The 13879-nt window shown below is 45.6% G+C and overlaps 1 protein-coding gene across 1 annotated transcript in view; it reads left to right on the forward strand.

Moving 5' to 3' along the window:
* Positions 1-8880, forward strand: part of LOC116527704 — an 11744-nt gene extending 2864 nt beyond the window's left edge. The window contains exons 2-3 of the mRNA XM_032244845.1: positions 5218-5882; positions 8597-8880. Of these exons, the coding sequence (XP_032100736.1) occupies positions 5218-5882; position 8597 (666 nt within the window). The 3' untranslated portion in view covers positions 8598-8880. The remainder of the gene's footprint in view (positions 1-5217; positions 5883-8596) is intronic.
* Positions 8881-13879: the final 4999 nt, after the last annotated feature.

Raw genomic sequence — 13879 nt, forward strand, 5'->3', positions numbered from 1 at the left:
AGAGCTTTTTCAATAATCTGTTGCTTTGTAATATACCTTTCCAAAAGTGAATGGCTTAAGACAACCATTCTATCATCTCTCATGGGATCAGCTGGGCGGGTCTTCTGTTCCACATGATAGCAGCTAGGCTGCAGCCAACTGGGGACTGGCCTGGTCTGAAGTATTCAGGTTAGGTCATTCACTTGGCTGGTGCCTTGAGGGGGTGGATGGAGGCCTGGCTCAGTTGTGAAGCTGGGACAGCTGGGCCTCCCTGCCTCCCTCTCTTTCTCTATGTATATATTCTCAAGGTCTCTCCTTCTTCACAATCCCCAAAGCACAAAAATATAAACTTTGGGGATTTTTAAAACTTAGACCACAAGCAGCTTAGCGTCACTTTCAACACACTTTATTGGTTAAAGCAAGTCACAGACCAGCTCAGACTCAGTGTGGGAGGGGATCACACCAGGGCGGTGTGATTCGCTAGGGGACGTCTGATTCACTAGGGGACATCTTGGGATACTTGCCACCCCCTGACTGAATGCCCAATAGCATTTATGGAGGCCAAGGTCTGGTTTTCATTAGTGCCAAGATTACTACAAAAAACCTCAGCTGTCTCTTCCTCAGACTGTTTTCATCAAGAGCAAGAAGAACACACACACACACACACACTTATACCACCTGGAAAAACACCACTCAACCTATAAAAATTATTAAAAATCTCTAAGAATGTGAAAATGTGCATGTTTTGAAGTAAAGATTAAACCTCACTTTAGCTGTCCATTTAAAAAAGATGTCTTAAATACAGTATTTCATTTGATCTTGATTCCCATCCCCATTTTAGAGATGAAGAAACTGAGGCTCAGAGGTGATAAGCAATTTACCCAAAATGGTGGAGCTAAGCCTGAATAACCCCAGGACTTGTCCCTGATGCCAAAAGGAATTATTAGACTATGAATTAGTGCGGTGGCTCATGCCTATAATCCAGCATTTTGGGAGGCCAAGGTGGGAGGATCACTTGAGCCCAGGAGTTTGAGACCAGCCTGGGAAGCATAGCAAGACCCCATCTCTACCAAAAAAAAAATTTTTTTTTTGAATAGGAATAAATGTTTTTAGTCTAAAGAAACTGAGATCCTGAAAGGTGATAGTCCAGGGTCCCTCAACCAGGATCCTGATTCCCCTTTAGAAGAGAACAGATGCACAAGGCCTGATGCATAGTAGATGCTGAGTAAACACAAGCCCCTATGCCTCTTCTCCAACTAGATTTCTTCCACAGCTCACTGTCCTTGGTCCAAAGAATGCAGCCACTCTACTGTGTTATTGGCAGGATGGTGGGCATGACTGATTTCCCTTCTGATGGGGTGGGAAGGCTGAAGGGTGAGTTTGGAAAGGCTCTGTTCCCTTCATCTCACTCCTTTCCCCACTCACATTTCACCCAACAGTCGTTTGGTTTTTGAGCAATCTGTTCCTGGAAAGCAGAGGAAAGTAACAGATTGATGCATCGGCTGCGCGTGGCCAAGTGATTTATTTTTAATGTGACTAAACAAGACACACACCTGCCTATGGAAATGTAATCACTTTGAATCATCAGGGACTCAGATAGCCATTTAGGCAAGGGAAGGACAGAGAGGAAACAGAGGAGAGGAGGGAAGAGAGGGGAAGGGAGAGAAATAAAGGGGAGGCAGGGGAGCAGAGACAGAAGAGATCAGAAGGGGCTGGAAGAGAGGGAAGGGGAGACAAGACTGGGCCAGCTCCCTAAAAACGTTGATTTCAGCAGTGTCAGTGAAGCACCCTCAACTGGCCCAAATGCCCCTGATTTAGGTTTGCTGATGCCTGAAATTTCATAATTAGACTTTCATCCCTATGATTTAGCCAAACACATGGCATGTTCTCCACTAAAGGTTAAATGCAACAGAAGTAGTGTGTCAGACTACATCAATTATTTTCATCTCATTGAGAAAGAATGGATATCTTTTATGAAAGCAGGAGTTTTTCTGTGGGGGCAGTGGTATTAGTTCATTTTGCATTGCTGTAAAGGAATACCTGAGACTGGGTAATTTATAAAGAAAGGAGGTTTATTAAGCTCATGGTTCTGCAGGCTGGATAAGCATGGCACCAGCAACTGCTCAGCTTCTGGTGAGGCCTCAGGAAGCTTTTACTCATGGCAGAAGGCAAAGGGGGAACAGGCAGGTCACATGGCAGGAGAGAGAGCAAGACAGAGAGGAAGAGGTGCAGGATCTTTTAAACAATCAGGTCTCACCCTAATAGAGCAAAAACACACTCATTACCACAAGGAGGGCACCCAGCCATTCACGAGGGATCCACTCCCCGACCTAACACTTCCCACCAGGCCCCGCCTCCAACCCTGGGATCATACTCCAACATGAAATTTGGAGGGACAAAGATCCACACTATATCAGGCGGCATTAGAACAAAGTTTATGGGAGTCACCAGTGAAAGCACAGAAAGAAACTTTGGGGGCTCTGGGGGCTTTCTCCTTCATGGCTTTTCTTAATTATAACACCCACCTTTAAGAGCAATTGTTCCGTCCAGGCACTGTGAGTGCGACCCATTACATGTACTATTTCAATTCCATCTTCCCAGCAGCCCTGGAATTCTGTGCTGGTGTCCTCGTCACTCTCCAGGCGAGGGAACTGAAGCCCAGCCCGTCGTCATGTGTCTCAGCCCTCTGAAAGGAAACTCCAGATACAGCGGAGTTTCTCATGGGACGCCCCTTCTGCAAGCCTCACCAACACTACCTTGCTTGCAGAAGGCACTCAGTAAGTATGTGCCAACAGAGTGAAGTGGCAGGGATGGGACATGAACAGTCTAACTCCATAGCATTTGCCACAGTTTTCTCCCAGATAGTCCACTTCCTTCTCCCTGCTTCTCACCTGAATAGTATACGAAATTCATAAACCACTGACTTTGGGAGGGTAAATGTCCTCCATCACAGCTCCCTCCTCAATCTCCCTGGGTCAGCACCCGGAATTGGGCAGCCAGACTGCTCTGCTCCATACTGCTAGTTGTCTATTTCCAGATACCTCTTCCCAGTTAGGCTGTAATGCCTTTGAGGGAAGGCACAGCACCCTGCAGAGCCTTTTGCGGGGAATGTAGGAATACTTCTGAAAGCAACATATCTTTGTGTTTTCTATTAATACAGATTGTGGTAGGTTTTTTTTCTTGAATTTTATGTCAGTATCTTTCACCCTGCCCCTAGCATTTGGTACAGCAGCACATGAAGGAGATTATAAAGTCATAAGTTGGGAGGGGGGCATCAGATTGATAACATTTCGAAGATTGATAATATCTAGTGTGGGCAAGGATGGGGGAAATGGATACTCACACATTGTTGGGGAGGCTTTCTAGGAGGCAAATCATCAACAAATAACAGTGGATGAAACAAGATAAAAGCTTTATTTTTTTTTTCTCATACAAAAGTCTAAGCTAGTAGAAAGTCCTGGGAAGAAGGCTGGCTCAGCTCCACAAGGTTACGCAGGGACCCAGGCTCTTTCTATATACATTGTACCACCATCCCCAGTGGTGTTACCTGCATTGCCTGGTGGAAGCTGACTCCCACCACCACATCTGTTCTCTGAATAGATTTCTCCATGGGGAAAGCAGAAGTACAGCAAACAGCTTATTTTAAGGACCTGATTCAGAAATTGTACACAATACGCACTTCCCATTGGCCATAACTTAGTTATATGTCCCATGTAGCAGCAAGGGAGGTGGAAAATGTATTCTCAACTCATACCCACCTGAAACTCAGGAGATTTGTTGCTAAAAGGAAGAAAAGAGAAAACGGATATTAGGGAGACAATGACCAGTTTCTAACACAAACAGGAGGAATTATCAACGTTAAGAGTGCATATATCACTTGACCCAGCAATTCCAGTTCTAGAAATATATTCTAAGGAAATAGTCACACAACTACATAGAGATTATGTATAAGATTAATACTAGTGGTTTTAAAATATGTTCACAAATTCTTTGATACCCTTTCCTTCACAAAAGGGCTACAGTTAATGACTTACTCCTAATGACTAGAATGTGGCCAAGGTGACAATGTGTGACTTCAGAGGCTGGTCATAAAAGGCCCTATGCTTCTACTTTTCTCTCTCGAATGACTGGCTACGATGGAAACAGCCACCATATTGTGAGGACACTCAATTAGCCTTGTGGAGAGACCCACATGTGGGAGAAACTAAGGGCTCCCACCAACAGCCCATCCACTTACCAGCCCTGAGAGTAAATAGATCCTCCAGACCTAGTCAAGCCTCAGTTGACGGAAGCCCCAGTCAGCATCTGGACTGCAATCCCATGCAAAACACTGAGCCAGAAACCACTCACCCAAGAAGCTCTAAATTCCTGACTGGCAAAAAATGTGAGCGATTACAGATATTTATTATACTTTTAAGCCACTAAGTTTTGGAGTATTGTGTTAGGCAGCAGTAAATAACTAGTACAATAATTATTACTTCCTGTTTGTAATAACAAAAAAGAAAGAAAGAAAATAAAAAGTTTTTAAAAAGAAACACCAGAAATGTCAATAATGGGAGGTTAAATAACCTATGAGAAATGAGAAATCCACAGTTCGGAGTTTGCAGCTATCAGAAAGAGATAGAGCTGTGGCATAAAAGACCTGTATGTTCTGTCATTTACAGCTCCTTAAGACATATTAGTACATGAAAATGACAATCTGAAGAACCCTTACTGTATGGTCTCCATGACATAAAACTGCGAACAAGCTATGTGTACATGTATATATGTGCATGTATGCAATAAGCTTATATTTGTGCATATCCGAATGTGTACTTTCACATACATGTAAATGCATGGAATAGGAGTGAACGTTGCATACCAAACGGCAGGCAGTGGTTTTACCGGGGAGGAGGGAAGTGGAGTGGGGGAGGGGAGTTGCAATAAGGTGTTCACAGTTTACTTTGTAATCTCCTGCATTGTTTCAGCCTCTTACAATGGAAATGCATTTGCATACTCCCTGTGTGATAAAACAAAGAAAATCATAAAAAGAGAAAGACAGGCAGGCCGACAGCGGAGATGCAAGCAAGACGGGATAAATAGAAGCGGCATTTTACGTGCTGAGTCCTGACCGCTGGTATCTTATTTTACCTGTTTTTCCTTCACATCCCAACACAGAAAAGAGACACTTTGTTTTAAAGTAACGGCGAGGAACTGCCTCGCTGTGGCCTTCGCTCGCTGGGCACGGATTGCCCCTAGGGTGCTCGGAGGTGGGCTGTGGAGGGGGACCTTGGGAACTGCCCGACCTTATTCCTACGTTTTCCCGCTACGTTTTCCCGCTGGCAGTGCGCTCAGCTGTCGGAACGGGCGGGGCTGGAGTGTCTGCAGCCCAGGAAAAGGGCCGCGGTGGGGAGCCCGGAGCGGGCGCGGGTGCTGGGAGCGCTGTCGCTGCACGGGGCGCTCTGCGCTGCGCGCCCGGCGGGGACAGCACACCGCCCCGGGAGTCCCCAGACGCGGGAGGTCCCTGCAGATTTCGCACAAAGGGAGGAATCGGGTCCAGGGCACAAACAAGATACTGGAGGAGGTGGCACGGAGAGGACGGATGCGGTTTGCAACCCTACCGAGGTCGTGGCCGCTCGGGGCGGAAAAGGAGGCTCCTGTCTCTCTAGGGTCCAGCTTCACGATCACCGCGTTTGTCCTCGCCCTGCCTGGGCCTCCCCAACGACGGGAGCTTGGGTGGGGGACCCTGGACCCCAAGCCAAGGCTGAACTGGTGGGCCAAGCCCGGGCAGCAGCCAAGTCCCCAACTCTTTCACTGCTTCTCCCGCAGGCTGAGCAGAAAACCAGGAAGTGGATGGACTCCATCTCCGCAGCCACACCCGCTCGTTTGCGCTTACTGAACGAACGGAGGTCCCTAGGAAAGTGGTGAGACCAAGGGAAAGGGGGCATTTCGCTACCCTGTTGTTAATACTTTAATAACTCCTCGTTGCCCTAAGGAGGTCACCATCAAAACCTAATCAGGAGGCACTCTGGAGGCCCTGAAATTATAAGACTCACTATCTCCATCAATGTAATTTAAAAAACAAACAACAAACAAAAAAACTTCAAATGGAACTTTACCAAAAAGCAGATTTTCCCCTGTGAAATTATTTTAATAGCAACGACCAGCCCTTGCCTTGCCGCACACTAGCCTGTCCAAGAGAAGATCTAGTAAAGTTTGCAAAGCCAGTTGGGGATCTCCGCACCTTGCCTCTCGTCTCTTCCTGTACAGGCTGGGCTAACCTGTTTCCAGTTCCTCCGAGGCTCAGTCCTTCCTTGAGTTTCCCACTGCCTGGCATCTCCAGAGCCAGCATCTATTTCCACCTCCCCTTCCTAGCTTTCAGTCCAGGCTGGGTTCGACGCCTTCAGTGCTTTCCCCACCACAGGACTTAGCACACAGAGTAGGAGAATATTCCTGATTCAGCACCCTGTCTGTGCTGAGGGCTCAGAAGGCAGAGACACCTTGTCTGTTTTTGCTTACAGGTATGTTCTCGAACCTAGCATGTGGACTGACACACCCTTTGCTCAAATAAATACATCAATATTTGAAATTAACCATTTACCCATAGCAAAACATGTAGTACAGAATTAAAATGCATAATCCATTCCGGCCTATGCAGTACATTCATCCCATCACAGTATATTCAGCTTCTCAGCATTTATTGAGCACCTCCAAATGTGCTAGACAGGTAATGCTCAATACACATTAGTTTCCTCCGTGCTAAAATGGACTTTGTGTCCACGTAACTTTGCTGGAAACCTGAAGGAAACCAATTATCCTGCCCTTTCCCTGGGTGTTTGATTGAACTCGGCGTGTCCGTTATAACCATAGAAATATCTCCAACAGGCAATGCCAGCAGGATGAGATCTGCCAAGTGTTTAAAGTTTAGCAGGAAAGCTTTTTGCAAATGTCAACACTACCACTCTGTTTCCTGCAAACCGGCATTCTAATCAGCAGGGCTGCCTTTTCCAGCTCATTGAGCAACAACAGAAAAAAAAAATCCCAGCAGAATCATTTCTCTAGGAGAAATATACCAAAAGGCAGAGAGGATGCACTAACAATCAGAGCTACCCACTATGTGCAAGGTGCCATGGTTACTGCCTTAGTTATGGCGCCTCCAATCCTCACAACAAAGCTGACAAATGGGGAAACTGAGGCTTACAGGTGTCACACTTCTCCAACTGAGGCCTGAACTTGAGTATTTTCCGTAGCACCCCACTTCCTCTGGGGGAAAAAATTACCATTGTGCCTAGTAGGATATAATGTCTTAGAGTGGTAGGGACTTCAGATACTGGTCGTAGGAAAAGAGAATGACAGTGCTTCTCATGCCAGGGTTTCCTGGGACTTATATCTTCTTGCCTTCCTCCTCACTTCCCCTTAGAGGCCAGGGGTAGTGACGTAATGGTTTTGGAAGTTTTTGAGCTGAAGAAGGGAAACATTTTTTCCTTTTATTTCAAGGCAGCTGTTGGAGTGTTTGCATTTTGGGTTCCTGGCATAGCAGCCGGTAGCCTTGATGGGATTTCAAAATGAAGTTAATAATGGAAATTATACACTGGGGGCTTTCCAAAGAAACTGCGAAGAGAGAATGGCTTGTGCTAGGTGACTGAAAGTGTTGCATCAAATTATCACAGCTGGATATTGAGGCCAGGCCCAGCTGAAATGTTACAGTAGGGGTCACCTCTCAGACTTGGCTCTGTGCAGGAAGCATATCCAAAGAGGAGCTACATCCAAGGCAAAGGTATAAAGCCAGACGCAGAAGACACAGTACCTGGGTTAGCTGCCCGTCTTTCCCGGGGTGTAGGAGAGATATTTCATCTTGGACTCAGGCAAGCAGCTGCATAGAAGAGCCTGATTTCTGAGCAAGAGTGGGCAGCAAGTTGCCAATTCTAACCTCCAACTATCCCCAAGGCAGTATAGCCCTAGGTTCTCACCCGGCTGGCCACTAGCATCATCTGGTGAGCTTTGAAATACAGAGGCAGGGCTCATCCCAGATGGACGAAATCAGAATCCAAGGGAAAGGGATCCAGTGTCACATATTTTCACAGCTCTCCATGTGATTCTAGCTTGCAGCCAAAGTTCAAAAGCTCTGATACAGCCTCGGTGTCCTGTGATCACAAGAATTACTGGAGCACTTCCTAAAATAGTTTTGTCCCAGCCTCTCTGCTGTAGATCTTGATTCAGTGGGGCTAGCAGGGGCCCAAGATCTCCCTCCTTAATGAGCTCCCTAGTAGTTGTTATGATCAGATAAGCTTGGGTTCCCACAAGTGTAACAAAACGTTACATTCGCATATCATCATCACAGCCAACACTTCCGACATGCTACGTTTTTAATTTGTATGTACATCATTGTATCTCAACCATCATTTGACTGTAAGCTCCAAGAGGGAAAGGACCTTGTCGTATTTACTGGGATGTTCTCAGTATGGAAAAGAATGCAGGCAAATAGTGGGAATTCTGCAGATATGTGTTGAATAAATAACTGCATTTTTGTTTGGCATTTTGTCACTTCTGCTTTGTGAAACAAGGTAAGAGTGAGTTGTAACTTGTTCCATAGAAAATGGAAATATATACAATAATTTTATTTCACTTCCCTTTACAGATCTAAAGTCCTGCTGTTAAAAACAAACACTTCTTCCATATGGATCTTGATTGCCGTTAGTCATCGAGAGTCTTCAGGAGATCTGAAGACCCAGAACAAACCAGAAGTGTTGAGGGGGAAAAAGTGTGCAGAAATATCTGAGAGAAAACCCCCTACCCTTAGACAAATTTTTCTTCTGAAATTTTCTGCTTCATTGCAAGTTTTATGTTACCAGTTAAGCTATAGGGCCTAGATAGAAAATGATAAAGTGTTTTCAGTAAAGTTGATTAAGCTGCATGCTTTTATTTATGCATGTTCAGAAAATGTTTATTGTGGAACTACCATCTTCCAGAAAGTGCCAGTGAAAAATAGCACACAGTCTTGCCCTCAGTGACTAGCTTTCCCAGTGAGTGGGAAGCTAGCCATGGCACCAAGCAGTTACAGTGCAGTGTGATAACACGGGTCATCAAACCCAAGATGCCTTCTGCTGTAAGATGCATCGTTAATTTATGTACCACGAAGAAAAATGCTGCCAATTGAACCATGACATGTCATGGATTTTACTACCTATTCTAATTTCAGAGATGTGAAAATGTGACGGGGTGGAAGGGAGGTGAGGGATGTGCATTTTATTTTATTTTATTCTTTATTTTGAGAAGCAGGGTCTCTTTCTATCACTTACCCAGGCTGGAGTATAGTGGCGAAATCTCAGCTCACTGCAGCCTCAACCTCGTGGGCTCAAGTGATCCTCCCACCTCCTGAGTAGATGGGACTACAGGCATGAGCCACCATGCCCAGCTAATTTTTTAAACTTTTTGTTGTCATTGAGACAAGGTCTCACTCCAGTGCAATGGCTTGATCTCAGCTCATTGCAACCTCTGCCTGCCAGGCTCAAGCAATTCTCTTACCTCAGCCTTCCAAGTAGCTGGGACTATAGGTGCATGCCACCACGCCCAGCTAAATTTTTTTTTTTTTTTTTTTGTATTTTTGGTAGAGACAGGGTTTCGCCGTGTTGCCCAGGCTGGTCTCGAACTCCTGAGCTCAAGCAATCCACCTGCCTCGGCCTCCCAAAGTGCTAGGATTACAGGCATGAGCCATGGCACCCCACCATAATTATTTTTTAACCTTTTGTAAAGACGATGTCTCACTACGTTGCCCAGGCGGCTCATGCAGTCCCCCCACTTTGACCTCTCACAGTGCTGGGATTATAGGCATGAGCTACTGCGCCTGGCCAGAACATGCATTTTAGAACCGATGAAATATGTAAGGTAAATCAGATCTGAAGGATATACAGAATAAGCCAAAGGGTAGGGTATAGGGTATAGTGGAGACTTGGAAGAAGGAAGTACTGTGCAGAGGGGACAGCTCGTGCTGAGAGGTCTGGAGGGAAGAGGGTAACTGCTTATAGCTCAATAAGACTGGGGTTAGAGCCTGTGGGCTGGAAGGTGACAGACGAGGCTGGAGGGGAAACAAGGACCAGATCGTGGCCTGCCTTATAAGTAGATGGCCTTAGTCCCAGTTTACAACTGTAGGGCTTCTTTTTGATCTTAAGTGCCCTGTTGGAAAATAAATTATATGATCACCCTACTAATAAGCCATTTTTAGATGTGTGCTTTTTATCCTAAGAGAAATGAGAACCATGGAAGGGTTTTAAGCAGAGAATAACATAATCAGATTGTGAAAGTGTGTGTGTGTTGGGAGGTAGGGTGTGTATTGCTTCATTTGAATGTTTTTGATGAGCTAATATGTTCATACAAGTCAACACTTTAAAAAACACAAAAGTGAAATCTCCCTTCCACCCTGGGCTTCCTTCTACCCCTTCCACCCTACCTCATGGCCCACCCAATTTTACTCCCTAGAAGCAACTGATATTATCAATTTCTTGTGGGCCCTTTCAGAATTTTGTTTTTCTTTTTTTTTTTTTTTTTTTTGAGATGGAGTCTCACTCCATCACCCAGGCTGGAATACAGTGGCTCAATCTTGGCCCACTGCAACCTCCACTCCCAGGTTTAAGTGATTTTCCTGCCTCAGCCTCCCTATAGCTGGGACTACAGGTGCACATCACCATGCCGGCTAATTTTTGTATTTTTAGTAGAGACGGGGTTTCACCATGTTGGCGAGGCTGGTCTTGAACTCCTGACTTCTGGTGATCCCCCTGTCTCAGCCTCCCAAAGTGGTGAGATTACAGGCGTGAGCCACTGTGCGCATCCCCTTTCAGACATATTTAACGCATGTGGAATGAAATCTTCTTTGCCTTTCAAAAGTACCTACTGTTTTCTCTCTAATCCTTTATTTTCATTTAATTTGCCTACTTTCCTTATTCCTCTCACTATCTCTCATTGAGTTTCCAAGAGTATGTGTTCCCCTTTTACTGCTTCAAATTTTAGGCTTCATTTTAATAGTGAAGGTTGGATAGTTTTCTTTTTTTCTTTCATGTCTTCCCTGAGCTCTGGCAGCTCAGGATTCATTTCCTTCCACTGTTTCGTTACCTCTTCCCTGATCTCTCAGGTGTGTGTTTTCTTTGTGGAGGGAATTACTTTGCTACGTTTTCTTAATTTTCTCATTAGAATTTTCATCTGCTCCGTTGGCAATGTTTTTTGATGAATCTTTTTTACGTGCTGTTTTCTTTTTCTTTTTTCTTTTTTTTTTTTTTTTGTCCTTGGTTTCTTGTCAAAACTTTGTATATATTACTCTTTATTGAAGCAGACCGCCCCTCGCCCCCAGCGTGGACCTCGGGTGTGAGAGAGTCCAAGACTGTCTTCCAGGTTGACTAAATTTTCCTTATGACCCAGGGTTGCTGTAAATTGACTAAGTCTTAAATTCTCTGCAACCAATGGTGAGGATTCCCCAAGGCAACGTCTCTCCTCCCCTGTTGCCACAGAAACGGACCATTTGCTACAACTCTGGCTTGCCTGAGGCCTGAGCCAGCAGAGCTCACTCCACAGCACCTGCACCTGTTCTCTGCTGTCGCACACAAGGCCTCTGTGCATTCTGCATCCAGGTGTACCCCTCCCCTTCGGGAGGAGTATTTTTCAGGCTGTCCCGAAGACTCTGCAGCACTACGTCCTTGATCCACTTCCTCCTGCCACGTCTCTGCTGAAGCTCCATTGCTTTTGGCAACTCTTCTACCTATTTTGTGGTTTACTTGTCTCCTGCTTTCGCTAAAATTGGAATTTGTGTTTTTATCTCTCAATTCCTTTTTGGTTTTGGATTATTTCCAGAAAATGAAGAGAGGATTACTAACTTTATGCCATCTTCAAATCAGAAGTTCTTAGATTAGCAAGATCACGTTGGCTGTGGCATGGAGAATGGGCTGGGGGTGGAGAGACTGGAGATTGGAAGTCCAGTTAGGAGAATTTTTTCCTGCACTGGGGAGCTGGTGTTAGGACAGAGGGAATCCAAGATCCAAGACGCATTTCAGAGCTAACTGCTGAATCTTACTGGCTGGTTAGATGTGTGTTTGGGAGTGCGGGTGGATCAGGAAGAAATAGGATATTTCAGAATTGGCTGCTGGAGGCTGCTTGTGATGTAACGTGGAGCTGGGCTTCCTGCCTGTTCTGCAGCTTCCTGCTGCATTCCAGCCCGCATCTGTGTGGCTGGGCCCTCTGGGAAGGTCATAGGAAGTCCTAATGGGGCTATGAGCTTCCCAGCCCTTCCCTTGAAAGTCCCCTGCAGATATCTGAATGAAACTCTTGACTGCTGGAAACTTTCAAGAAAGCCTGAGGCAGTCAGAAGCCAAGTTGTGGTTCCAAAATTTCTGGCCTATTCATCACATCTGCCTGATGATGAGACCCGAAGATAAAACAAAAACAAAAAAATTGCACACAGAACACTCTGTGAAATTGTTGATTTCCCAGTGTTCCCTGCCAAGTCCTGGCTAAGGAACACGGAGAGGGAAAGGGGCCCTAACAGAAATCGTAGAGCCCACTCCCTGCCTCCACAAAGGCTTTCCAGGTCATCCCAACTACAAACATTGAACAGAGAGCTTTCTCTCTCAGATTCTCCAGACGGGGAGCACTCTGATTCTTTTCTTTAATCAGTCTACAATAAGTCCTGAGTAGTACCGACTTTTTTTCCCCCTTAATGTACAACCAGGATTGAAAACTGAGGGCTCCGCGACCTCAGAGATGATTAGAGTTCAAGGTTAGTAATGCGCTGGCCCCACGTCTGTCCGCCCTTGTGCAGTGACACAGCTGCCTGCCTGTGTCCAGGATGAAATGTCTTCAGTTCTGTTCCCTGGGATAGACTGACAGCTGTGGATACTGTGTCTCCTCTTGGGATGTGTTTCTTGACTTCCCTTTTGTGGTTGCAGCCAAGCCCGGTCTCGGTGCTTTCCACGCAGCTCTGACCACAGAGGGTATTTCCAGTCCTCTAACAGAAGCTGCTCCTTATCAGCGATGTCTTTGGAAAGTTACCTGCAATTACTAAGCTAGCTGTTGGGACTCTTAAGGATTTACTTTAGCAAGAATAATATGAGGTCTTTTGGTCTTTAGGGACCTCTATTCCTAAAATCACAGAACCATGGCTACGCTCTACAGTGGAATAGTATGCATTCATTTGCAAGGGTGCTTATATAAGACAGGGTCTTTAGGGGGTTTTAAAAAACTTGGGGGGTGGTGCTTATGATATGGGGAAAAAACCCACAAAAATCGTGTAATTTCGTGTACGTTAAAAATATATGTAATCAAGTGAAAAGAGACCTCTTGCCCTGCGTTCCCTACGATCCCACACCCACCACTATTTCCCTTCCAAGTGATGAAAGGAGTCGGGAACTTGAGTACAATATGCTGTTTTGTCAAGTTAATAAAGGATATCTTGTCATCTGACCTTGGACAGAGAGGATGTAAATGTTTTCCTGGGCTAATAAGGTCAGAGTGTTTGCTCACAGGAAATAGAGCTATGGGTATAGTAACAGGAGGAATATCAATTTCTTATGTGGGCCAAATATTATTTGTGTGGTTGTATTTTCCTTCCTGGAAAAGATTAGGTTTTGGAGAATGAGATATGTTTTATTTTAGATGCACCATTGAGTTAAGCAGCTACAGTTTAAGCGGAAGTCCTCCTTTCCCCACCCCCCACCTGGCACCTCAGGGAGCCCCTCCTCCCCACATCTCCCTTCCCAGAGATCCCCCCTCTCCTGTCCTGAAGCAGTAGCTGCTGAGGAGAAAGAGGTGAAGAGCTAGAGAGGCAACAGGAAAGGGGAGACAGGGAAGAGATCCACGCAGAAGACCTTGCGTGGGTCCCTGGGACTTCCTCAGATATCTGCCCCCACCCTCCCATTTCCCCCAGTAGGACTCCAATTCT

Source organism: Sapajus apella, unplaced genomic scaffold (assembly GCF_009761245.1).
Source record: "Sapajus apella isolate SASKATOON/1434 unplaced genomic scaffold, GSC_monkey_1.0 scaffold55, whole genome shotgun sequence".
In the NCBI taxonomy this organism is placed as follows: domain Eukaryota; kingdom Metazoa; phylum Chordata; class Mammalia; order Primates; family Cebidae; genus Sapajus; species Sapajus apella.